Source organism: Tauraco erythrolophus, chromosome 5 (assembly GCF_009769465.1).
Source record: "Tauraco erythrolophus isolate bTauEry1 chromosome 5, bTauEry1.pri, whole genome shotgun sequence".
In the NCBI taxonomy this organism is placed as follows: domain Eukaryota; kingdom Metazoa; phylum Chordata; class Aves; order Musophagiformes; family Musophagidae; genus Tauraco; species Tauraco erythrolophus.
Genome location: NC_141469.1, coordinates 76,991,504 through 77,018,131, shown reverse-complemented (window position 1 = coordinate 77,018,131; position 26,628 = coordinate 76,991,504). Strand labels below are relative to the sequence as shown.

Below are 26,628 nucleotides of genomic sequence, written 5' to 3'. Positions count from 1 at the left end.
GGGTTTTTTACCCGCCCCTTCCCCTCCCCGCAGCGCTTCTGCGAGCAGATCGATCTAAGATGGCGACGGTGGAACCGGTGAGTGTTTCATTCCCTTCTCCCGCCCGCCTTTCTCTCTCCTTTCTCGCCCTGCCGCCGTCGCCGCCTCCTCCTCGAGCCGCGGCTTGCCCGGCCGCGGCGGGCGAAGGGGCGGCGGGCGCCCGGCCGGGCGGGAGGCGGATGGGCGCCGGGGCGCGGGCGGCGAGGCCGGCGCGGCGCGCACGCACGCAGGGGGACGGAGCGGGGGGAGGGGGAGCGGGAGGCGCCGGCTCGCGCGGGGGGGGGGGCGGGGGCCCGAGGGCTGTGCCGGCACCGCCGCCCGCCACACGGGTGCGGGGGGCGCTGGGCTGGGCCGGCGGCGACTCGGGGCGGGCGGGAGAGGGGCGGGGGCAGCGCCCGGCGGGCGGGAGAGCGGCCCGCGGGCCGGCGGCGCCCATTGTGCCGCGCCGCGCCCCCCGCCGCCCGGCCCGGCCCGACCCTGCGCGGCCGCCACCGCGGCGCTGCGGCAGGGGGGGCGTCGGGGCCGGAAGGCGCGCCGAGAAGCCGCCCGCCAGGCGGCCGAGCCGGCTCGCCGCCGCCCAGCGCTGCTCCTCGGCGCATGTGGCGCGGTGGGGGTGGCCATGTTGCTTTGGGTTAGGCTTGCCGGTCACCGAGAGGGCGGCTCTTCCGCGCCGGCCGGCGAGCGCCCTCCTGGCAGGCGGAGAGCGGCGGGAGTCTCGCCTCTGGGCGGGCACAGCGCTCGCGAGTGGGAGGCGACCCCGGGGTCGCCAGCCCGGGTGAGGATCCGTAAGTTCGCTGGGAGTTTGGCAGCCGGAACTAGAGCACGGTCTGACGGGTGAGGCTTCGGGCGTGTTGCGAACGAAATTGGCTTTTTCCGGCTGTGTCATCTCTCTGGAACAAAACGATATTTTTGTTCAAGCTTTTTGTGGTTTTCGTCATAATTAAGTACTTTTTTGCTTTTTCTAGGTATTATGTTTATGCTGTTACGTTCTATTTTATAAACATTGTCCCAGCTTGCACTTCCATAAAGAATTGAAGCAGCTGGAAGTGATCCAAGTGTAGTTGTTGTTCTAATCCCACATGATGCGTGTCATGAGGAGTGGATAGGAGACTATGTATTAGGGTTTCAAGAAAATGAGAAACTTAAGAAAGGCTAGTTTCTTGCTGCTGCTTACCAACTATGAATAAATAACTAGCGTGTAGTTTGGAGAGGTTTTGTAACATTTAGACAAAAAAAAGTTTAAGTTTGAAAATCACTGGTTTTAAATCAAGATTAATTTTACCCTTTTGTGTAAGGGACATGGATTTGTGATTTTTCTTCCATGAACGGAAAAAACTCCTCACCTTTACTTACAAGGAAGAGATTGAAATTGGTCGGATTAGATATAAGGAAGAAATTTTTCACTCAGTGTGGTGAGGCACTGGAACAGGTTGCCCAGAGAAGTTGTAGATGCCCCATCCCTGGAAGTGTTCAAGGCCAGGTTGGATGAGGTGTCGAGCAACCTGGTGTAGTGGAGGGTTTCCCTGCCCATGGCAGGGGGGTTGGAACTAGATGGTCTTTGAGGTCCCTTCCAAACCAAACCGTTCTATGATTTATAAATTGCTTGACTAGCAGTTCTGGACAGGAAGAACATCAGTTGTTAAAGACGGTGAGCTGGACCATCAGCAGCACCCTTCCCATCTTCTGCAACCACAGTGTTAAACGCTTTTCCCATCCAAAAGCTGATCTTTTTGAGCTGTAGCCCACGTATCTGAAGATGAGGGCTTCCTGTCAGCTCAGTGTTTTGTGAAGACTGTGGAGCTTAGCAGGGTTGTGATAAATAATTTGTAATACTGATGGCTGTTGGAAATTGAAATGTCTCTGAAAGTATGGGTTTGTGGCTTTCTTGGCTGTGGTGCGGGCGTAAGCCTGTCTCTGCACCATTCTCTCCATTGTTCTTGCATAAGCATGATGTTGTATGTTGAGCTAGATCCGGGGCCTAATTTAGCCAAAAATAAATAATTGATTTTGCCATGCCATTTCCCAGATCTAGTTCACCACACAGTGGCAAACAGTTGTGCTAAGTCAGTAAAAGCGGAAGATAGGGCAGTGCCCACAACAGTTTAAGTAATGCTGCTGTTGAATGTTCTGCCATAGTCGAAGTATATTGGACTTCAGGAAACAAATATCTGCTATGCTTGCTTATTTTCAAATTTATTTAAATACTTTTTTTGTTTATTGTCCTTTCAGGTGATTCATGCTTCTCCTACATAAGCTCAAAGTTAGAGTTGCGTAGTGACTGAGGTCATAGGTGCTTAATGTTGCGGAAATACTACATGCTTTTCAACTTGAACAATTTAATTGTATGTGTGGTTAGGGATTGGATTGCCTCTTCATCATAGGGAAGCCTTTCTGTTGCTGATCTTCAAAATCTGGACCTAGGTTTGTAGAGATGTCATCTGTGATGCTTCCCTAGTGTGAAAATGTGTCTCAGGAAATGAAAAAACACTACTGAAAGTGTCTGTTTTTTAAAATGTACACTCTTACTAAAATCAGTGATGTTTCTATTACTTCCATGCTCTCAAATGTAACATACTTTGTAAGTCTTATTAAGAGGCTGGAAAAAAGAGTTTGAAACTCTTTAGGAATATTGAAACTTGAGTTTAGGTTACTGTAAAGAGTGCTATGGAAGTTGCTAAGAAAAGCAGGGTTATTTTAAATAAGTATAAACTTGTTCTACAGTGGTTTACTTCTGCACTGTGGGGAAAACTTAAGCCTCTGCAACACTGACAGGTTGAAACTGTTTTTCTTGCACTATCTGGGTTGTTTTTCCTTTAAGACTAATCTAGATTAATTTTTGAGAATATGCAGAAGTGTGTCCTATTAGAGCGTGCTCATATTGTAGCCTTTGAGGATTAAATGTGGTCAGATAACACTGTGCAAAAGTCCACCCAGTCAACAACAAAACCAATAGTAATGCTTTAGTAAACAGTAGTTTACCAAAGGTGACTTTAAAATGTAGTCACATAAAGCCTGTAGCTTCTAGGCGTGTATCAGCTGTATGGAAGTAACTTACCTGTGATCGTCTGATCCCTCATCATTCAAATTGGAAATGGGCATCATGATTCTTTTGTTTTTCTTTTGTTTTCTTCATGACAGTTATTGTTACACTTGCCCAAATGCAATTCTTGTGAATTTAACTCTGTGTTTTAAGATACATGGGTGAAACTTTAGTTACATATAATTTGAAAAATGCTTGTTTAAACAGCTAATCATCAATAGGTAGGACTCAAAACTTTCTTTAAATGAAGCAGTATTATCTGAAGGGATTACAAACATAGTGGTGTACGGCCTTGAAATTCTGGAAAGTTCAAAATAGCTCCTAAAATTCAGGGTAGGCTGAAAGATATTTCTTTTGTATTGTTGACACAGTTAGCATGTAGATTAGTGCAGACCATGTTCAACTTCAGACTTATTAGGTATTTCTGTTGTAATGTAGTCAGTGACCTGCTGTGGCTGAAATTGGAATAGTATTCACCTGTAGTGTGGTGAACACAGTTGCTTACTTCTTGTGTTTTTCTGGAATGATGCAGGATAAATGTATCTTGCATGCTGTTTAATAATTGAGAATGCCTATTGTAAACTTTCAAATTGTAAATTACAGTTCTGACTGAATGCAGAGCTTCCTCTAAGAGGAGGAAGATGTTGGACAACTTGTAAATTTTGAGATAAACATTTTTCTGTAAGCAATTTAAAAAAAAATACATTTCGCACAGTGTATAAAATGTCAAGCTTATTTCAAGGTAATGCATAAAAATAGCATATGAGACTGACTTGTTTCATTTACTGATACTACCTGCAGGTGTGGAGATATATGGGAAATTTTGATGAGAATGTAACCCTTTTAGCAGCTTTGTAAAGATCAGTGTGAATTTTGAGGGGATAGAGGGGAGAATCAAATGAGGGATGTTGGTACATAGCCAGTATTGTGAAGGAGAACTACAGATTTTAAAAGTGAATTAATGTTACTTTTTCCTCAAACAAATTTGTCTTTCACTTTTGATATGTTCTAAAGTCAAGGTTAGACGTAGACACTATTTTTAACCTTAGAAACAGTCACTCATTTCTTAAAGTCCTAAAACCTATTCCTCTTTAAAACATTCATCTTATGAAGGAACTAAGTGTGTGATGTACAGATTTAAGTTATACTGTGTAATACAAGTGTTCTACATCTAACTTTGTTAGTTCTAAGGCACTTGGGCAAGAAAACAAACTTTTCAGAATTGCTGAGGAGAACAGTTCAGATGACTCAAGAGATGAAATACCTCTAATCTCCCCACATGCTTCTACACAGTAGACACAAAAGCTACCTGAAAGTGACAGTTGTCCTTGATTCTTCTATAGTGGATGTAAGGCAGAAATATTTAACTGTTTACAAGTCTTTTTAATGTGCAGAAAAATTGTTTAATCTTTTAAACAGTGGTCAATTTTTCTCATGTTCAGTGCTGTTTATCAAAGTAACCTGTGTCCATTATATGCTTTACAATAGTCAGGCATACCAGTAGTATGTCCAGTACTTCATCTTTCTGGTTGAAGACTGACCTCTTGAGCATCCATACGTTACACAATTCTGTTTAAAATTCTTTTCTCGAAATTGAATGTGTCTTAATTTTTCAGCTGATGTAAAACTCTGTTCTTGCTTGTATGTTGGAGTGGCTCAGTATACTCAGAATAATTTGGAGTGCTTTTGTGTCTACTGTGTAGAAGTGTGTGGGGAGATCAGAGGTATTTCGTCCCTTGAGTCATCTGAACTGTTCTCCTCAGCAGTTCTGGAAAGTTTGTTTTCTTGCCCAAGTGCCTTAGAACTAACAATGTTAGATGTGGAAAGCTGGTTTATCCCATGGGTAGATTTCATGTTCCAATAGCAAAGGCAGCAGCAGACTGCAAATTGGGGTGAGAAGTGGTAGCACAAGGGCAGCCTGCTTTAGGCAGCTAGAAAACAAATACAAAGATACTGAAGTATTTTGATATACCCTGTAACTTGTTTGCTAATTCTAGTCATAAGTTAGAGCTAAATGTTGAGAATCTGATAAGTACTTTCAAGTGTATGCAACTCATTTTTCAGAAGTGAAAAGAGCTGTAAATATTCTTCGTGTCTTTTAAAACCTGAGATCATATTTTGTAAAAAAAAAACCAAAAAACAAAACCCACCACAAACCAGTGTGCCACTCTGACCCTGGAGGAACTGTGTGACTCCTCCACTTCAGTCTTTTGTTCCTGTCCCCGTGTACATGGGTTGCACTTCTGTTCTAATTTGGTGGGATGTCACTCAGTTAAAATCATGTCCCATGTTTGTGTTCTAATAGTGAATGCCTTTCTAAAAATCTGTGGTGGTCTAAGTAATAATGTATGCAGTTAGGAATAGTTGCTCTGTATTAGACCTTGTTATGTCATGCCTAGAGAATTTTTCTGTTCTGGTGTCTGGCAAGCTATTTAACACTGTTTAATTGGTAACAGGTGGCTGTTGGTACCTCTCTTCCAGTTGGTATTACACATCCTATGTATGGTTTTTTACTTCTGTATGTTTATTCCTCAGAGTTGTGTATCAGATTGTCAATTAGTTTGTTTTCTTATGGCACATAGTATGTACTTTTGGGTAGGCTTAAATCTTTTTTTGTCCAAAATATTTTGAAATGACCAGCTCTTTATTTCATGCCTAGTGAATTGTTATCCTAAGTGTAATGTAGTAGCAGTTATCTGCAAGAAGCCTAAGGACTAGCAGATAGTTGATGTGCTTTTTGCCTAGACATCTGATAACTGGGACATGCAGTTTTGTCATTCTATTGGAAACCCTAAACAAGAAGGTGGAAACTCTCAGATGTAACTTATTTTGGTTTAATGCAGGAAAACTTTGGAAGCCTCTTCTGCTAATTGATTCTCTTAACTTTCACCAAGAATGCATAGGAGTGCTAGGTTATGTCCTCTTGGGACATAAATGTTGTACTCTTTCAACTGGACTTCTCAAACAACTTCTGTAGACAATTAGATGACATCAATGTGGTGTGGGCAGCACCTGAAAGCACTTGGTGGAACCTGGTCAAGCTAGTTGTTCTCTTCAATAGACCTGGTTAAGCAGTTTTTACTGTAAGTGCTGTTTCCTGTCCCAGTGACATGCACACCTTCCTTTGATACGTTGGTCATTATGTGCTGCGGGGAAAGAGTAAATAACACCAATTAAATCTGCAAGTGTCAGAATCCAGGTAATGTGCAGATCTGCACAGTCATTAAGTGCTGACTAGCCAAATGTGTCGTGGCCTTCTGCAAGCTGATTCCTACATCAAAAAAAGTGGGTAGTGGATCAGTGTCACTTTTAATTATGTGCTGTCTTGTGTATGAGGAGTAGGATTGGCCATATGAAGCTTTCCAGTTTATCTGGTAATACTGCCCTGTTTTATTACATCTATTTTAAAAGCAGCAAACCCTGTGGTGGCTTAGTTTAGTAGTAGACACAAAGTCAATTTTAGGTTAAAGAGTACATTAGTTATGAGCAATAGTAAAGTATTACGAGGGATTTTAAATTTAGTAGTCCAGATTGTGGAGACAGTCTTGACTTTAGTAAGTTAATAGTGCAGCAATTGCAAGATTTCAAGGAGTGAATTGGTAAAACATGTACAGTATCACTTTAATTCATATTGTATTTATAGAATCTTCTAAAACCTGCATGCTTGTGGTTTAGGGTAGGATTTCAGTAGCTGAAGAGAGATTGGATACAAGAAATGGACTTTGAATGCCAATTAGTGAACTTGCATACTTTGTATTTGACTAATAGTGAAAGGTGCTTTGCTATACAAATACTTTAGCTTGGTGGTCAGAAGAGTGATATAAAGGTGAGGTGAAAGGAAATAAGAACTGATATGATTTTGCAGCCAAAAATGAAAATAGTCCTTTTTCTGTTTTCCTTGATGGCAGTGGGAAATCAAAGGTAGTGAAAAAAAGCTGCTTCAGGCTTCTCTCTGAGACCAGCCAGGAAACTGGTGTGGTAGAAAGCTCTGCTTCCAACTTTACACCTTTTTCCAGGTTTATTCCAGTGTGTACAGCTGTACATGTCCTACATGGACAGCCTGGTGCTGGTAAAAAAAAAAAAAAAATCACTTCTGGTTGAGTTAGTTTTTGATGGGAATTCATAGATTCATAGGTTTCTAGGTTGGAAAAGACCTTAGAGATCATAGAGTCCAACCATCCCTAATCCCCATTAAACCATATCCTCAAGTAGATCATCCACCCTGTTCTTAAACACATCCAGGGATGGGGACTCAACCACCTCCCTGGGCAGCCTATTCCAGTGGCTGACAACCCTTTCAGAGAAGAAATACTTCTAACATCCAACCTGAATCTCCCCTGACTAAGCTTAATGACATAATCCTGGGTCAAGATCATAGTTAGCCAGGCTTTGGAGATGGGTTGTCATGTACTGTTTTGGATAGGAGCTTGAAATAATGGGTTAGTCTGAGTTTCATTAATGCCAGGTAGCTTTCAAAATATCTTACAGGACTTGTTATTGTGGTGGCATTTGTGCTGAGTCAGATGTCTTCCATTTGTCCAGAAATGGACTTTCACGTAGATATGTAAAGGGTGACCACTGGTGAACTGGGCAGGTATTGAGGCTTATTGCATTTTTTTAATTCTCTGGAGGTGCTACCTCAGTCCTTTCTGATGTTATCTTGTATTAGAAGTTACGAAATGGCATAGCCCTGCATATGCTTAGTAGTTTTGTATTGACTCTTCCAGTTTATATAGTTAAGAAGTTTTGAAGTGTGGGAGACTGACTGGGGAGACTTTAGGATTAGCTCTTAGCTCAGCAAATAGCTTTCAATATACAAACACGAGTGAGATTTTCAACTGGAGTTATTTTTGGAAGATACTCTGCATTTGCCAAGAGTGGGTATATTTGATGTAAAAATCTTTAGTTTGATGGTGTTTGTAAATCAATTGTAAATATTAGGTGTCACAACTGCAGAGTATTGTGAATGAAAGCAAGCTTTATCACAAAACCTAGTGCTTAGTTTACTTCCAAAATATCAGCAATATTTTTCTTGTATGTTCATTGTATTTGCCCATGTAATATTTCTAACTCTTTTAGATGGAAGTATCTGAAGGGGCAATACTTAAATTGTAGTTGTCTGTACTTGGCTTTTGGTAGTATAATACAAATGATAACTTTGAGGAGGAAATACTGAAATGCTGCTTCTGTGTATTTTACAGCCTTTGTGCATTGACCCTCTTATTTTGTTCTGTGAGGTTCTTGTATGTGATTAAAGGGAAAGATGTATATTTGATCTCACCCACTTAACAGTAAACAGAGCTAACACTAGAAACTTTATTCTAGACAGGATTTGAAGCCCTCACTAAGCTTTTTGAAGATCTGTTTAGTGTTTTTATAGTATTACACTGAAGGATATGTGACAGATTATTCAGCACTGCTTCTGGGGTTTATCAAATCAAATTTTGTGTAAATCAAGGCACTGTGCTAGTTGTCACTGCCCATTAGGCCTTTTCATTTCAGTCTTTTCATTGTGAATGTGGAGCATATGAAAGCATTCTTAAATGTGATGTAAATTAGCTTTTGAACTGAAATTGTGAGCTGTTAAACTAAAGCATACTTAGTTTCAAGCATAAAGGTGTAACTTCTCTGAAGTAAAATATAATATCATGCTAAATATATTGATAATTAAAAGAAAATCCCTATTAAGATAGATCTTCAGGTGTTATCAGAAGAGTTTGCCAGGTGACTGTGAAGGTTAAACAATGTTTGTTATCACTTCAAATCCATTCTGCTTTTCAGCAGCTTTGGTGAGGATAAACTGAGTAACATGCAAGTCCGGAGTAAACTGTTCCATTAATTAGATGACTTACTAGTACTTAATCCACTCCTCCATTGCTTTGTTTTCTTAAAACCACAAAGTTTAAATTAATTTTTAAGTATTACTTTTGTATTGCTGCATTTAAGAATGACTACAGTCTGAGTCTGCTGTAGTTAGTATTTGTTTGTGTTAAGTGCTTTTTCTTTCACAGGGTCAACTGTACAGGCATTTTTGTGTTAGTTGTAGGGAATGAGCTCTAGTCCTCAATCCTTGTCTCTGTAATATTCTAGCACGGATACCAGATTAGGGAGAGATGGTGGTAACTGGCGGGGACACTTGGCCCTCACAATAAAGCTTTGTGTTCCCTGGTTTGAAGGAATGGCATTAGAATTTCAAACCTGACACAGTGGCTTCTTGAACTGAATGACAAACTGGCGAGGATTTGCATGCAAGGGGAACATGGTATCTCACTTCTTTGTATTAAAGTACATTTGACATCTCTAGCACTGTCTCTAGAGATTTAAAAAAAAAATACTTGGAATCAGTCTAATCTGTGGTAAATGTGTAATTACATTTGTTTCAGTTTGAAATTTGACAACTGATGTATGTTTAAGCTCTACTGTTGGGTACCTGAAGCTCTGTGAGTACTGATGCAAATACAAACATAACTACTTACTGGTTTGGTTTCTAGCTGCTTGTAATGGCTGATTTCGGACCTCAGAATTGAAGGCGTGTCCCTACTTCTAATAGATTTTTCTAAATAAACAGGGCCTGTGCATCTGTTTCCAATGATGCTTTGTCAGAAACTGATTAAAAAATATGAATCATTTTCCTTAAATTATTATTCTGGAAACTAATTTTTAGATGTGCACATTGTAGATAGCATAGCATATTGTGTATTTCTGAAATAACTCAGAACTCTTTCAAAATAAGACAAGTATGTTAAGTAAACTGGTCTGGAAGCAAATCACTGAACGGCAGAATGCGAATTCCTACAGCTAGTATTTATTGTAGGACCTGTTTGGATGTTGAATAAAGGGATGCAGATTGTGCTTCCATTATGTGATGTAGGCCCTTAATCCAAGATGAATTAGAGGAACTCTTAGCTTGAACCTTCTTAAAGTTACTTGAAATAATGTAATTATTTAATAAAAAAAGAGAAGGAACGTATTAATAACTCCTTTCTTTGAACAGGAAACCACTCCCAACCCTCAGCCTTCAGAAGAGGAGAAAACTGAGCCAGCACCTAGTCAGGAGGTTGCCAGCCCTGAACAGTACATTAAGCATCCACTACAGAACAGGTAAATGGTGCAGCAGCGTGGCTGTCGTTTCGCCAAAGATGGCAGAATGCCTGTGGCTTTGCAGCTCTCTTGTTTACCTTATGTTTTCTAGCAGCATTTTGAGATTTCTCTTTTTTTTTTAAGATTATTGCGGTGAGGTAGCAGAGGAAATAGAATCTGATCCTGTTGTAATTTAGAGCCTTTTCACATAGTGCTGTTACAGAAGCTGAAAATCTCTGCGAATTTTCATAGTGCAGCCAGGTGATTGTAAAGAGTGTATCTTTGCTTTTAGTTGGGGGCAAGCAGAGCTTTTGTTGCTTTTGTCTGGTGTTTAAGAGACTGCTACTGAGATGAAGTTGCTGCCAAGCAGAACTGGAAAACCTTCCATTCTGCCTTGTACTCTGGGCAATTACAGTGCCAGTATTAAAGACTTATTATTATTTATTATCAGTCTTACTACCTTTTTTCTCCTATTTGGAGCTGAAAGTAGTACAGTTGTGTTAATCAGGCAAAGAGCTTGTTAGACTTGATCGTATGCGTGGTTTGTGTCTGCAGTAATACTGTTTACATTATCTGAAGAAAGCACAGCAGACAAAAAAACCTTATAAAGTGCAAATGCACACGTTTGTACCAATGTGTCACTAAGAAAAAAACTGTAGGGCACTTAAATTTTCTTGTTTAACAAGAAAAATATGGAGCAGTAGTTAAAAGTATAGTTAAGAAAAGTTACTGAAAAATGAAAGCCCTCTTACTAAATTTTGTGTTTCTTGTGCAAAAACAGGTGTCTTCAGAGCTTTAAAAGCTGCTGCTCAGCTTTTTCCTGAGCGATAGAGACAATGAGGACTTTACCAAGAAGCTTTGTACTTGAAAAGCTTGACTTGAACTACCTTTCTGCAGAAAGGATATTATAAGGCTACAGGTCGAATTCCTTTAAATGTGCACAAAAGTTACTCCAGCAGCACACATAGACTTCAAAAAGAGCAGCTAGGAAGTGATTTTTTCCAAGCAAGCTGAAAAGCTGATGTGGAGTGCTCAGTCCTTAATGTTGGTGGATACATGCTGCCCCAAAGCAAACCTTTTACCAAGTGGCACTTTACTCTTTTTCTAAGTTTTGGGCAAGTGAGGAAAACCACTCTGCACTGTAGTGCTATGCTGTGAGCATCCCATTTTTCCTTGTCGTTCCCTCAACGTCCAGCCTGCCCCTTTTTCCTCAATGTCCAGCCTGCCCCTTTTTCCTCAATGTCCAGCCTGCCCCTTTTTCCTCAATGTCCAGCCTGCCCCTTTTTCCTCAATGTCCAGCCTGCCCCTTTTTCCTCAATGTCCAGCCTGCCCCTTTTTCCTCAATGTCCAGCCTGCCCCTTTTTCCTCAATGTCCAGCCTGCCCCTTTTTCCTCAAAGTCCAGCCTGCCCCTTTTTCCTCAATGTCCAGCCTGCCCCTTTTTCCTCTACGTCCAGCCTGCCCCTTTTTCCTCTACGTCCAGCCTGCCCCTTTTTCCTCTACGTCCAGCCTGCCCCTTTTTCCTCTACGTCCAGCCTGCCCCTTTTTCCTCTACGTCCAGCCTGCCCCTTTTTCCTCTACGTCCAGCCTGCCCCTTTTTCCTCTACGTCCAGCCTGCCCCTTTTTCCTCTACGTCCAGCCTGCCCCTTTTTCCTCTACGTCCAGCCTGCCCCTTTTTCCTCTACGTCCAGCCTGCCCCTTTTTCCTCTACGTCCAGCCTGCCCCTTTTTCCTCTACGTCCAGCCTGCCCCTTTTTCCTCTACGTCCAGCCTGCCCCTTTTTCCTCTACGTCCAGCCTGCCCCTTTTTCCTCTACGTCCAGCCTGCCCCTTTTTCCTCTACGTCCAGCCTGCCCCTTTTTCCTCTACGTCCAGCCTGCCCCTTTTTCCTCTACGTCCAGCCTGCCCCTTTTTCCTCTACGTCCAGCCTGCCCCTTTTTCCTCTACGTCCAGCCTGCCCCTTTTTCCTCTACGTCCAGCCTGCCCCTTTTTCCTCTACACACGTTGATTAAATTGATGCTGACACTCCTTAACAAGTGGTAGTGGGGCTATCACTGGGAAATAGTAAACTTTTAAACCAAGGATTGAAATGTCAGGAAGGGTCTCAAAACAACAGATTGACACATGGCGACTTAAAAGTACTTGACTGTGAGAAGATAAAACTACTCTAGTGCTGACCTGGGTGATTTTTAACAGTGCTGAAACTATCAGAATGGAAAATAAGCCTTTTTTGTTAAATGCCTCATTAGGTATCCTTTTCCAGCATTTTAAGTAATGCTTTTTAGATCCAGAGAGAGCATTTTTGTGTGAAAGGTTCAATTTATATTATGTGTTGAGATTTGTACTCAACGGAGATAATGATGAAGAAAATGGGATGAAAAATTTTTAATTTAGTCTTGTCTTTATATATGCAGATTTAAAAACTTGAGACAGTTAAAGATTGAATTTACTAATGGCAACAATGCAGCTTCCCTTGTAAAATTTATGCTCTGCTAGTACGTGAGCGCTTGGGAAACTTTCATGTCATGACACATTAGCTTTGGAGTGATATAATTAGCTTTTGTAACCTTTACAAGGAAATTGCTGGAAAGGAAGCTGTGCCCCAAGTTGGAATGGTTGGTGGTGTTTTAGACCAGAATCGGTTACTAGTGGTAGGGGATTGCAGTTTAGCAGTGGCAGCAAGGAGAAACACCTGAAGCTTAAGAGTTGGGAGTCTTAGAAGTGTTCCAAAACTATTTAGAATATTTATCTAAACAGATTGATCAAGTCTACCCTGATTCTTGTATGGAATGCAAATATTGCTGATCTACAAAGAGCTAGATTTGAGAACTGAGTTTATGTAGCTTATTGACAAAAACTGGCTTCTATGCTGATAATATCGTAAGTTTTGCAATTAGTTTGGATATAATAATACAAACAATTATATTTTTAATTCACTTAAATCTCTAGATGCTAGTAATTTATTTTGTTTTCTTTTAGATGGGCACTCTGGTTTTTTAAAAATGACAAGAGCAAAACTTGGCAAGCAAATCTTCGTCTTATCTCAAAGTTTGATACTGTTGAAGATTTTTGGGCGTAAGTAAAGATTTTTCAATCTGCATAATAATCCTGGTGTATGTTGGCAAAGTTTATGCCATAAAGTACTCCATTAACTGTGGCTCTTTGGGTGTAGTCTAAAACGTTTGCAAAATTGAAGGTGACGTTTACCCCACTCTTCATAACGTGGTAGATGTAACCTTTGAAGAAAACATCATTGAAGAAGGTTTTCATACTTCACATGCATATTGTCTTGCTGTTAACACTGCAGCACTGCTTATATTCATATGTGCATGACATCGTTGTAGAAGACTGTAGTTGTGCCATAGTACTGTCTCATAGTAACATGAATTTGTAAATTTGTGTAGCTGATTGTCACTTCCATGGCCTCAAATTTTGCTAATGGATTAAATTCTCAGGCAGCTGACTCACTTGAAATGTTCAAAAATGCCGGAATCTAGAGTGTAGTACTTGACAGATGCAGATTAATGGCATCCTTGAAAGAAGTTTGTTAGAGGTCACAGAAGAAACTACCATCATTCTAAACTGAAGATCTGCAAAAGCAGTCAGGCTCAAACAGCAAGAACAAAGCCTTTGAAGATAGGCCTGTGCTTTCCAAACACTTGCTTTAGTCAGATTCAGATGGCTTTGTTGGAATATTTTGCCTGCTGTAATGATGAAATATGGAGAAAATGCAAATGGCATGAAATTGAGGGTGAAAAAGTGCGTTACATATTCGATCTTTCTTAGTGTTTCATGCTACATTGAGTGGTAGGGTCCTTCTTTTGGGTGTGATCAGTAAAGGAGAGACCCATCAGTGACCCATTAGCACCAACAGGAAAGAAATAAAGGTACTGAAAATGTTGAACAAGTATTTATCAGTGCAGTTGTCAGAGGGAGGGGAATAGGCTTCTGTGCTTGTAACCAGCTTTCCCGTTCCTACTATGGGGGTGACTGATGGTCAAGTGAACAGTCGTTTGCAGTCTTGGGGTATGTGATGGGAGGGTAAATTGTTTAAAGCTCACTATGAATGTTGGTTAATGGTAAGTTTTTTTGAGCTCCTATAACCGAGATAATCTCAGTAATTAAAAGAAGTGCTAAATCTAGTGGTCTGCAATCAAGGTAGAAAATCAGTCACAAGCAATTGATAAGTGATGCCCCCATTGTGGTTGGAGTGAGAAATAGGTTGTGGTGTTCTGGGGAGAAAATATTAAGGTTAAGGTAAACTTAAATGAAAGAAGCTGGTAAATCTGTAACTGGCTTTGCAAATTCCTGTGTCTGATTTAGAATGTTAGAATGTTGCAGTAATTAATTTGGTTTTGGTGCTGGACCGTGCCTGAATGTTAGTTGGTCTTGGACTACAGGTTACTGTGGTATGTGCAGGCCTTTTTCTGAAGTCTGACCTTAACAGTGCAGGGAAAAAAAAAAAAATCTGTTGTTTAGCTAGAGGATGAGACAGTGTGTACTCCTTTAATTTTTTTTGGCTCTGAATTGCATAGTTCTAAATTTATTTCAGCGTATATGTTTTAGTTTGTTGTTTGTCATCTATTCTTGCCTTTTGAGTCCTTTTTTCAATTTGAATTGTCAGACCTGCAGCCTTCATCTCTAAAGCATTGTATTAAATAAAAAAGTTGAATTTATCCCAAAACCTCTCTGCAAGAGCGTAGCCTTAGAAATATGAACAATTATCCTTATTCCATGTATGTATAGGTACGGAATGCACATGCACACAGAACTTGTTGCCAAGAAAATTCAGTGAGTTATGCTTCTCATAACTTTGTTAGAACTAGGTTTAAAATTGGTATTTCTGGAAAAGATTGTTGTGTAGGAATCCAGCAAGTGTTCATAAACCAGTTTCTATTCTGCTTCTTTAAGGCCCGAACATCTTAAAGCTAAGTGATTTTTAGATGACTGAAAAATACTTAAAAAATAGGTTTGCTTATGAAATAACTTTATTGTTTTTTTCCTATTTTATTTGGTCATATGTCTTAAATTCATTAAGAATTTTGTACTTTAAAATAATGCTTAGTTTTTAATCCTGCTTTTTTCCCTCCAATAGTTTATACAACCATATCCAGCTCTCTAGTAATTTAATGCCTGGTTGTGACTACTCGCTCTTTAAGGTATGCTTGCTAACCTTTTTTCTTCAGTTATGGGTGTTGATGGATGGTCTCCTGACTAAGACATTGTCTGAATATTTCACTTCAGATATTTAGGAACATGGTTGGGAATGTCTTAAAGGTGTTAATTTTTTTAGGAATCCCAAACACATGCCCTCTGAAAATCAGGCTGTCGCTAGTTCTGAAAATGCAAGTACTTGCTTTAACACGCTTCACACAGTACGTTTTAATCTGTTGCTGTGCTTGTCTTCATTCTGTGTTTGAGATGCTTGTGCATATAATTAAATTGCAATAATTTTTATAATATGAAAGATTTTCCAGCTCTGTCAGTTGATGTGACATGAAATGAGTTAAAATGTCTGAGTTCTGTGGGAGGCTGCAATGTTTTCCAGTATTCCACTACTAGCCAGATGTGCAATGCTCCTATAATGAATTTTTACACCACCAGTTACCTGTCATTACTTATGCATGAAATAGAAAATCGTATCCAACACTGACACTTCAAGCATGCTGAGGAAGTGTTCAGACTAGTGAATGAGAAATGCTGATGAGAAAGTGTACATGAAATCCTGCCTTGGCTGGAGTGGAGATCTGACCTGGGAGTTCTAAATAAAATCCTAACCTCTCTGAAGTGCTTCTAACATACAGCTTCCTTGCTGGATTCAAATACCTAAATAATCACCGAAGTACTGGTGCCTGGTTCCTCCTTTGCTACGTGAAACATAGCTACTGGCTGGGTCTCCTCAGTAGGCTGTGTACGTGGTTTATAAACCTCAGCAGCTTTAGGTAGTGAAGAGGTGGTGATGCTTGGGTTTGGGAAGGTTAACAATATTTTTAGGTGACTGAGAAACCTTGCTATTAAATTTTAAGAAGCTGTAGGCCCTTCAGAGGTTAGGATATCTATCGATCATGCTTGAATTTTTTGCATGAATCCTAAATTTGTGGTTTAAGTATGTGTTTCTAGTCTGTTTCCATCTCAGTCAGCAGTAATTTAATTATTTAAATGCATGGAACAGGTACAGAATTGGCAACTGTTGCAGGCTTCTGAGCGATCTCTTACTGTTGTGCTCCAATCGTGACCTCATGAGTTCCTCTTAAAGGTGATGAAGTTGGTTGAGCTCTGCAGCTGCCAGTAAGGGTGTTAAAAGTGAACTGACACCACTCGTTCTTGCATGTTAAACACTTAATTTTCAGCCAAAGTTCTGTAGTGTGGCTCTCCTGATAGACATTTCTTAACCAAATTTTTCTATCTAGATAGGTACTTGCTTTTTTTAACAACTTAACTTTCCTGAAATGCAGTGTAGCTAGTGGATGTGGGAGTGACAGCTGGCTGCTTTGCTGGATCAGTGCATCCAGAATCATTTAATTTAGTGCAGGGCCATTGGTGAAGGATGAATCAGAATGCAACGTGCTTCTAAATGATGTGTTGATTTTTGTGACCCTGGCAATTAAAACCCTTTTATTCTCACCTCGTGTGTGCAGGAAGACATGGAGATAGACTGCCAAAGGTGTCTGTTTCAGGGAAGTAACCTTTATGCATAAGCAAAGCACTTGGCCAGTGTTGCAGTGATTCCAAGACTTAAAATAAGGACTCCAGAATGTAGCTGCTAATTTTATCTGGTTTCATATGGGCCAGAGTGGATATTTGACTTTGCTTGTTCCCACAGCTTTTTATGTCATGTTGTGTAGCCAAGACTTTTGCCAGGGCTGTGATTCTTCTGTAAAAATAAAAATTCATGTGAGAAAGTGCACTTCTTAAGCTGTTTTGGAACTTTAGTATTGGTATGAGACAGTATTTCTTCACAGGTATGTATCTTAAAACTATACACTTTTTTCTTAAGTTGCTATTTCAATTATCACTGGCCTTCTGGTTTTTCTTTAGGAAAAATACAGATCAAGTCTGATTTAACTTCTGACTGTTCTTTGCAGGATGGGATTGAGCCCATGTGGGAAGATGAAAAAAACAAACGAGGAGGACGATGGCTAATTACACTAAACAAACAGCAGAGACGAACTGACCTTGATCGCTTCTGGCTAGAGACAGTAAGCACTATGGCCTTACAAGTTGCAACTGAAGAACCTTGCATTTGTGTTATTTTAGCTGGTGTGTTCTCTCTGTGTGCCACACTAGACTTCTAACTTCCTGGCAGCCCAGTGTCCTGTAAGTTTTTCATGACAGGCTGTGTTTGAAACGTCATTTTTCAATAGTGATGCTCAATGTAGTTGTATTCTGTTGAATACTGTCTTATACTGGGCAGCAATAGATATAATTCTACAGGACAGATTAACCTTTTCCTGTGGAATGTACAGAATGGCTATCAAGCTACTGGGAAAATAATACTGCTTCTTGAATGTGCCTCCCAGATTTAACTGCTTAAATGTTAACAATTTATTCTAAAAATACTTACAAGTGAATGGTTTTCAGGTTTTGTTCTTGCTGAAACGGGGTTTTCAGATTTATTTTTGTTCTTTCTGTACTTAACACTAGGATAGGCAAGTAATAGCACACTCTACCAGTGTGCTATAAAAATACTTTTTTCCATTGCTGTTATCTTTTGGAATAAATCTTCTGAATAGTAAATATACTTCTAGAGATTATGTGGGTTGCAGTAAAAGTGTTGTAGAAAAGGGTACGACTGTACTGTCTAGGAACTGACTAGAATAGCCTAAAAGAGTCGTGTGATCTGAGTTTGAGAGGCGTGGATTGCAGGCAGTACAATGCAAAGCAATCTTACAAATCTCTGATCTTTTTTCCCCTGCTTGCGTGAGAAGCAAGAAGTATTGCACCCCTTTGAAGGGGAGAAAAGGCCTTCAGGGTGAAAGCAGAGTTGTCCAAAATACCAGAGCTATTAGGATCTTTCTAGTCACTGTAGTAGGGATTTAAAGAAAGGATGATGTGCTTTATACTACTACGCTACGTGACTGCACATGAGTAAATAAATGCCTTGCATGCATTTGGCCTCTCCCACCTAAATGCCTATTATGAGTCCTTCTGACTCTTAACCTTTGCATATGGATTGGAAACATGCAGGTATTCTACATAAACTTGGGGCTAGAGAGCTCTGCTTGTTGTTTAGCAGCAGGCAATGGCACAGAGCCCAGATAGCCAGGTGACTGGGATATGCGCTCTAAAACAACCCTGTCACTTCTAATTCCAGTAATTATTTGTAACCAGCTTTCTCCAGTAAAAAATCAAACCCTCGTCCTTTACCACTTCCTTTGGAACAAATTTTTATTATAATGTAATGATCTTAACCATTCCTACCTGTAAACTAAGCTTCATTCGAAAAGACTTTTTTGCCCTGTTGTGCAGCATTCATGTGTTGAGCATGGTAGCCATCTTTGCATGCATGGGTACTAAGGCTGTACTAATATTTTGAATGTTTGTGTGTAGCTTAAACATTTATGGCTTTCATTACTCAGTGAACATGTGCGTCCTGCAATCAGGTGTAACAAAGTATGCATAGTTAGACCTCATTTCTTCAGTAGCAAACTTTGTCCTTTTTTTATTTCCTTGATGAAGTCAGCCCTTGCTGCTCTCATGGGTACTGAAAGACCTGCTTTGTTCAAAAAGTTGCAAGTGTGTTGAATTTCCAAATGTTATAAGTGATTCTGGAAAATTAAGATAATGGCAGTGTATTTAAGGTACTGTGCAAGTGAAGTACACAAGTGTCCATTTGGAGACTAATACTTCAGTGTGCAGAAGGATTTTTAATTCAGCATGGACTAGATGAGTCTGTCTTAACCACAAGAAATTGTTTTGTTGATCTAAAAATTGCTTGTTTTACAAGTTGCAAGCTGTAGATGGTAAAAATAATTTTCACCTTTAGTGTCTTGTACAGGGATGTGACCTAACTCAGTGTGATGTTCCTGAAGTGTACCATCTTTGTGAATTCCAAGCTTCACCATTAGAAGTCCATGGGGGAGGATCTTATATTACTTGTACGCTTGTGTTGTTGTGCTTGCATGACATGCTATTCAGGAAGACCGATTCCCACTTTAGAGTCTGTGGTAGCTGTGAAGCTTCCTGAGTGTGTCGATAGGAAGTAACACTTCATTAGATGGCACTTTCCATTTAGTTTGCAGCCTCATTTGCCTCTGTATTGATATACTTCAGAACTGGAGTTGGAAGAGGGCAGATTTAGATATAAGGAAGAAATTTTTCACTTAGAGGGTGGTGAGGTACTGGAACAAGTTGCCTAGAGAAGTTGTAGGTGCCTCGTCCCTGGAAGTGTTCAAGGCCAGGTTGGATGAGGCTTTGGGCAACCTGGTGTAGTGTGGAGGGTGTCCCTGCCCATGGCAGGGGGGTTGGAACTAGATGATCTTTGAGGACCCTTCCAACCCAAACCATTCTATGATTCTTACATAGCTGACATATTACCCAAATAGCTCTTCACAGATTCTTTGTAGATAATGGATGCAAACGTTTAAAAATATCAGATTTGTCTACCTGTGTTAAACATGCTTCAGAAAGAAGAATAAATTCCTTTAATTCTTACCTGGTTTTGGATTGGGAGGATGAGATTGCAGGCAACACTGTAAACAATCAGCTGTGTCAGAACTTGCAGCTGCTGGGATAGGAGGAGAGACACAACTGAGTTTGTGTTCACTTGTAACATTTGGAACTTCAAGAAGGTACTGCAGTAAACAGAAAATGGTTGCTGTATGGCAAGTGCCTGTAAGCAGTAAAATGTGGTATTCTACAAAGTCCTCTGTATACACTGAGTGTTTGCCAATGGAGCAGGATTCTGACTTTGAACTGCCACTTTTAATGGTTAATCTTTCTTTTGTAGCTGCTGTGCCTTATTGGGGAGTCGTTTGATGACTACAGTGATGATGTATGTGGTGCTGTTGTTAATGTTAGAACTAAGGGTGATAAAATAGCAATATGGACAACTGAATGTGAAAACAGGGACGCTGTTACGCATATAGGGTAAGTAATGTGACTGGTGTCTTGAATATGAAGTGTGACAATGCATTTACAGCCAGCAAACTCCATAGGTAATGCACGTGAGGCGAGTGCAGCCTGTGCAGAGCTGTATCCCTGGTTCAGCTGAGTTCCAAATTATTTGTTACTGTGTAGTTTTTTGTGTAGGCTTTGCTGTAAGTCAGAAATAATGAAGAATTGGACACAAATCTTGGCAGAAGTCTTTCATTTCACAATGAGGCATTGTAATTAATACCTGTAGATAGTGTGGATTCTGTTACAACATGCCAGTTTGTAAAGGTAGGTAGCTAGTAACAAAGTATTAGTAAGATTTTTCTCAGGAAAGTGATGCTTACAAATAAGAAAGGCACGGTAAATCTTAAGCTCACAAGGATGTCCTTTTATTAAAAAAAAAAAATATAGTCATGTGTTGTGAAACTCTACAGATGTTTTCCTACATTGTTGTCCCAATTTAAGTCCAAATTAAAATCATACTCAGTTTCATGGATTGTTTGACATGTGTACACAGTGGTGTGTAAGGAGGTACTGCTGCTTCTTTCTCTTAAGTCATAAAATCCAGGCTGATTTTTCTTAAAGCTCCAATTGGGTAGCTGCCCATGACCAGTGCCGTACTGAACTGGGGAGCCTGCTTTCTATCAGTAGCTGCAGAAAAGACAGCAAGTCTGTGCGACTGAGATTTGTGTGGTGATAAAAACTGCTCAAGGATTGCTGTTTTATTTGATTCAGGTGACTTTAGTGTCTCAGTAGTTCTGGAATCGTGAACCGTGACTGCTTCATAGCTGTTTTGTTTCTATATGTAAGAATATAGCTTGCTGATACTAATGATATTCACATGAATGCGGTAGAATCCCTGTGTTTCCATTTATGTAGGCCTGTTAATTATATTTTGGCAAGAGCTTGTCCTATTTTATAAGGTAAGTCATTGTTCATACAGAACTACGAGCTAATTTCAGATGCAATAAGCTAGAAAAATCCTATTTCAAGTCTGGTTTTCATGCTTTAGAAATTGTTTCTAAATAGGCAACTATTTTTCATGAAGATGTCAGCAGATCTTAAAAGCAGGTGTCCAGTTGCTAATTCCTTCCTAAGGGCTTTACTTAAACTGTTCCATTTCTTTTCTCCAGGAGAGTATACAAGGAAAGATTAGGACTTCCTCCAAAGATAGTGATTGGTTACCAGTCCCATGCAGACACAGCTACTAAGAGCGGCTCCACCACTAAAAATAGGTTTGTTGTTTAAGAAGACACCTTCTGAGTATTCTTTCATAGGAGACTGCGTCAAGCAATCGAGATTTGGGAGCTGAACCAAAGCCTCTTCAAAAACAGAGTGGACTACATTTAAATTTGATTTCCATCTAAGTGTTGCTAAGATTTGTGAGAAGTCTCATTTGCCTTTGTCTTGTACTTCTGTGTTCAATTTTTTCTATTTTGGCTGAAGTAACCATTACCAATCAGAATTTTAGTACACTTCACCTCCTGAATACATAAATGTTTTCCTGGCCCACTCTGTAATAGCTTGATAGAAACATTACTATTATGAAAAAACCCATTTGTTTATCCACAGTATTCAGAAAAAAGTTGCATTTCTGTACCTGCAGGAAATTACTCTGTTTTACATTTGCATTGTATGCAGTAACATTTTGCTGGTTTGGAAAAGAGTATGGTGCATACAGTTTTCTAGCAATTCTTTTATACAGCATCATCTTTGCTGTAACCTGTACTGATGGCTGCTAGATTAATTTATTTGTTTTCCCTATTTGATAACATTAGTGATATTTTGATTTCAGTTGGTTTTGCTCATGTAACATTTGGTGAAGAATCTGGGAATATGACAAAGGTGGAATAAACATTAATTTTGTGCATTCTTTGGTAATTTTTTGTTTTTTTGTAACATCAAAGCTTTGCTGCAAATTTATGCATTTCAGTCAAATCAGTGATCTGTTTGTGTGATTTCCTAAACATAATTGTGGATTTTTTTTAATGTAACACCATAACTTACATTCCTTACTAGAAATAGTATGTCTGTTTTTGTATCTTACGCTGTATTTTAACACTTTGTATGACTTAGGTTGTTTTGCTTTGGTTAAAATGGCTCAAGTAGAAAAGCAGTCCCATTCATATTAAGACAGTGTACAAAACTGTAAATAAAATGTGTACAGTGAATTGTCTTTTAGACAACTAGATTTGTCCTTTTATTTCTCCATCTATACAGCAAGTATTCTTTCTTCTTGTGACAAGGCAGTCTCCGCTGTGGCTTCTGTTGTAGTGTCTTCCAAGAAAGATAGTCTGAAGTTATAGTCTGTTGAAACTTTTAATAAATCTATTAGATAGCACCCTAAATCAAAGTGAAATTATATTGATGTGGCTACTGTTTTTTCTAGTGGTTGGTCTTAATTGATCATGGTTTGCATTGTTTCACTTTTGACTTTGGTTTATGCCAACCAGGAGATTTGAGGGTACACAGAAAGCTGTCTAGTTTCAGGTAGGAGCTACACTAAGTGCTGAAGTGAGCGGTTCTACTTTAAATACATAATTCCTGTATGAAGTACAAGTAAAGGGCACTAGAGACATGGCTACAAAATAAAAGTATATGAGGATCTAGATAGTCTGCTGTTATATGTGTCTTAGACTGAAGTAAAACTTTCATTGGCTTGAGAGTCGCTGTGGGAGCTGTAAGTTTGCTTGACTTGCAAGATTGGAGTAAAATTTTGAAGGCCATTAAGTTAACTTCTTGTTTTGAGCATGTGAGAGGCTTTTTCTTTCCACTTTTAAAAGTACAGCATGCAGCAAAATCAATACTTTGTTGCTAATTTCTTATTTTTTTAGTGTGTGATGTACTTCAAGATCTTGCCAGGGCTATATAGCCTTTCTTCAGTTAAATTTAAAGGCTTATTGGGGTTTTGATCTTTGTGATAACTCCTTAAAGCAAGTTTAGTCACTGTGGCAGTGAAGCTTCAGTTGAATCAGACTTTTAAATCTGCCTGATAAAGTCACTGAAGTGGTTCTGTGTGCAAAGATAGACTTGAACACTTTCTTGCACATTTTGTAAGAAACTTATGTCATAAATAGCATATCAGACTATACCAAGAAGGTGTTACATTAACTTCTGGATCATTCTTTTGTCTGTTTAATACAAACACTCACAGCAGGCATCTATAATGATACCATGCCTTCAGTATTGGTCATTAACCAGGGTAGATGCTGGATGTTGAGAGAACCATTAGACTGTTCATATGCTGTTTTCTGTGGATTCTGGTGTAACTGGTTGCCTGCCCTGTTTCTGCAGGTGTGCGAAGCAAGTTGGGTTTAATAGGACCGTTCATAGTAGAATATAGCAGTCCCTATTTTCCAACTTACTGCTTAAGGTAGTCATCTTTGCCATTAAAGTAAACTTTTTGAACTAAATTTCTTTGAACTTCGTTGTATATCAGCCTCAAGCTGAGTAGTGTTTATAATGGCTTTGATATTTCTGAATAAGCTGGTAGTGCTTGTATGCGTGGGAAGCCGAAAATGAATCCGTTTCCGGAGTGGTGACACTAGGTTGTCTATGTGTATGTAATTTGGAAGCACTGGGGCAAGGCTTGCTAAGTTTGTGTAATTCAGAAATGTAGGTAGTGCTGCCCTTTTGTAAAGAGTGAGATGAAACTGAGTGCTGTTGAAAAGTATATAGTATTGGGGTTTTTAATTTTATTGCAAGACTGACTGGAATATTGTTCAGTGTAGCAGCATTTTGTTCATCTAGAAAGGTGATTGATAGTTTTTTTGGTATGGTCTCAGGTTTTTGAGCCTGTTTAAAGCAGCCAACTGACATGCACTGTGATACGAAAACTTCTAGTAGGTTGATTTGAGGCTCTTGACTGCTCAGATAATTGCTAGGTTTCTAAAAGACTTGAGTGAAAATCGCATGATGTACTTGCTTTATCAAATATATAACCTATGCCTTTAATTCATTGCTAGAGAAAGCAAGTGATGATGAACCTAGTTTTCCCTGACTTGCAGATCACTTTGTGCTGCATACTAATGTTTTTCTGACTATAATGGTGTAGTTTGTATTCTTATACTGTGGGAGAAAGCTGAGAGCTCTCCATGCTGAACATTAATAAAACAGCCACGGGCTCATAAGAGGAAAAAGTAGTAAATATTTAAGTTGAAGTATCTGGTTTTGGTACAAAATATTCAGTGTCATTGAACTCCCAGCTAAATGGGTAGCCATTGTCAATGTGTGGTTTTAGTAAGCCTGAGAGGACTAAAGAATAAATGTCTGAAGCATCTATTCAGAAGTGGTTTTATAAGATAGAAAACCAGCAGAACAACGAAAGAAAGCAGAAGGTTGCTATGATCAAAGAAGTATAAGAATGTGCCAAAATATAGCCTAGGAAAAAGGGATAAAAGATGAGGAATATTTGTTAATTTATGGCTTCTGGGTGTTCTGTAAGCCTTGGGCTGTGCAGTGCTTTTCATTGTCACTTTGTGTGTCCCTCTCGCGTTTCAGGCTGTCTCTAGCTCAGGAAACTTACTACTTTGTTATTCAAATTCTGGGAACTTTGAATAGTAGCTTTGAGCAAAGCTTGGACTGAGCTCAAAAGTTCCATCCTACCTAATGGAATCTTTTCCTACAGAAATGCTTGGAAAAAATATTCTGGATTCCATGGGACCCTTACTAAGAGCAAAAAGGCATTGCATTTCAGCCTAGTAAAGTGACATGGATCTTCCCTTTGATATTTGTGACCTCCCTTGTTTCCAAGAAGCTTTATTTTTTGAGTCTGAGACTGACGGTTTTAAAACTAGATCTTAAGAACATCTTGCACTGGAGTACTAAGCCAAATAGTTGAGCTTAATAGTTAAACCCATAGAGCTTTCAGACTGCCTAGCACTTAACTTTTAGATGACTTTGCCCTCTTAAGAACAGTCAGTGGTTTCTGCAAATTTTTTTTGTGAGTAGGTTTTAGTTAGGTCTTACAGTATTTTTTTTATGTGGAAATTGTGCCTTTTCGTATTGGTCAAGAAACAAGACAAATGAAAATGACATCACCAGTAAGGAAATAGTTTTTCCCTATTTCACTTTGAGACATTTCATACCTATCTGTCCAAACTAGACTTGGAGAGCAGGAGCGCAGAGCATATTAGCAAGCAGTGTGGAACTGGTCCCAGTCTTGACTAGTGAAGACCTGCTGGACCTCTCCATGGTAATTTCAAAGCTCCAGAAGCTGTTAAACCTTGAAGACTTTCCATTTTGATCTCTTGGCAGGACAACTCACCACTGTAGCTCCTTTCTGCCTTTTAGCTCTTGAAAATTTTGTATTCCATCGGAATTTGTTTTCAGGCATCCAGCTCTGGCACTGCAGCAAAGCCTTTAATAAGCACTTAAATTCCTTTCCCTGTGATAAAAACCATGGTCACTTCTGCTCTTGCCTGGTGGCTCTCTGGCACTTTCCCAAAAGACGATGGGATGCCCTGCTAGCCTTTCTGTTTTGAAATAAAGCAAGTCCTGATGTCCAGAGCTAAATGTGAATTGTGGCTGAGCACATGATGATTGTTAGCATTAACTTGTTATTTTGTGTGATGCCTTAAATGTAAGAACATCCCAGCTGAAGTCAGTCTGTTGGTACCAGTTTGCCTGCTAGCCAAACATAACTCAGATTGTTTTATTCCCTGCTAGTACTGAGCCTGTGACAAGCTTAGCTGTGAATTTGCGGGGTTTACGACTGCCTGTGCTTTTCCCATCTTTGTTTTCCTAAATCCTGATACTTTTCAAGCCTTACTGTAACATGTTTGTTAAAGGGAAAAAGTACAGTGATTCAGGTCTCTTGCTTTTTTGGTCACTATGATACCATGCAGAATTCCCAGTGTTGCTAAACCCAGATAAAGACTGTGTGACTTCTTTGGCATAATAGTCTGCTTATGGGATTTTCACTTTTTTATCTCTAGCTGTGTAAGTATGATAATAGTGAAATGATACTTGAAAGTATGTGTGTGAATATATCATATATAAAGCAAAAATGACTCATCTATTTTTTCTATTTTTTCAAAGTAGAAAACTGTTTTGTTATTTCTAAAAGGTTTCTTTGGATGACTTTCTGTAATGAATTATTAGGTTTTGCTTACAATAGGTAGTTTAGATCAATCTTTTTTCCCTTATGTTGTGCCTATGAATGTTACCAAGGAATTGGAGCCAACCTCATAGGGAAGGTTTGGCATTCTTTGAAGTAAAGCTAGTTTTTGAGCCTTATCTTCCTCCGTATGTACAGGGTAGTTATCCTAGTGCATCTCACCCTGAGCCATACGAATATGCAGAAAGTGTAATGGGAAATTGGAAGGTACTACTTTATTTCTGTAGCTTGAATGAAAATAAAGCTTCTGAGGAACTGAA

General features: G+C 39.6%; 1 protein-coding gene across 1 annotated transcript; it reads left to right on the top strand.

Annotated features, from left to right (window-relative positions):
* Nucleotides 1-34: 34 nt before the first annotated feature.
* EIF4E (eukaryotic translation initiation factor 4E) lies at nt 35-26,628 on the top strand. Its single transcript, XM_086611280.1, has 7 exons — nt 35-77; nt 10,074-10,180; nt 13,135-13,230; nt 15,251-15,314; nt 17,241-17,354; nt 20,105-20,244; nt 21,384-26,628. The coding sequence occupies exons 1-7, from the start codon at nt 60-62 to the stop codon at nt 21,496-21,498; spliced, it is 654 nt and encodes a 217-aa protein (XP_086467406.1). The 5' UTR covers nt 35-59; the 3' UTR covers nt 21,499-26,628.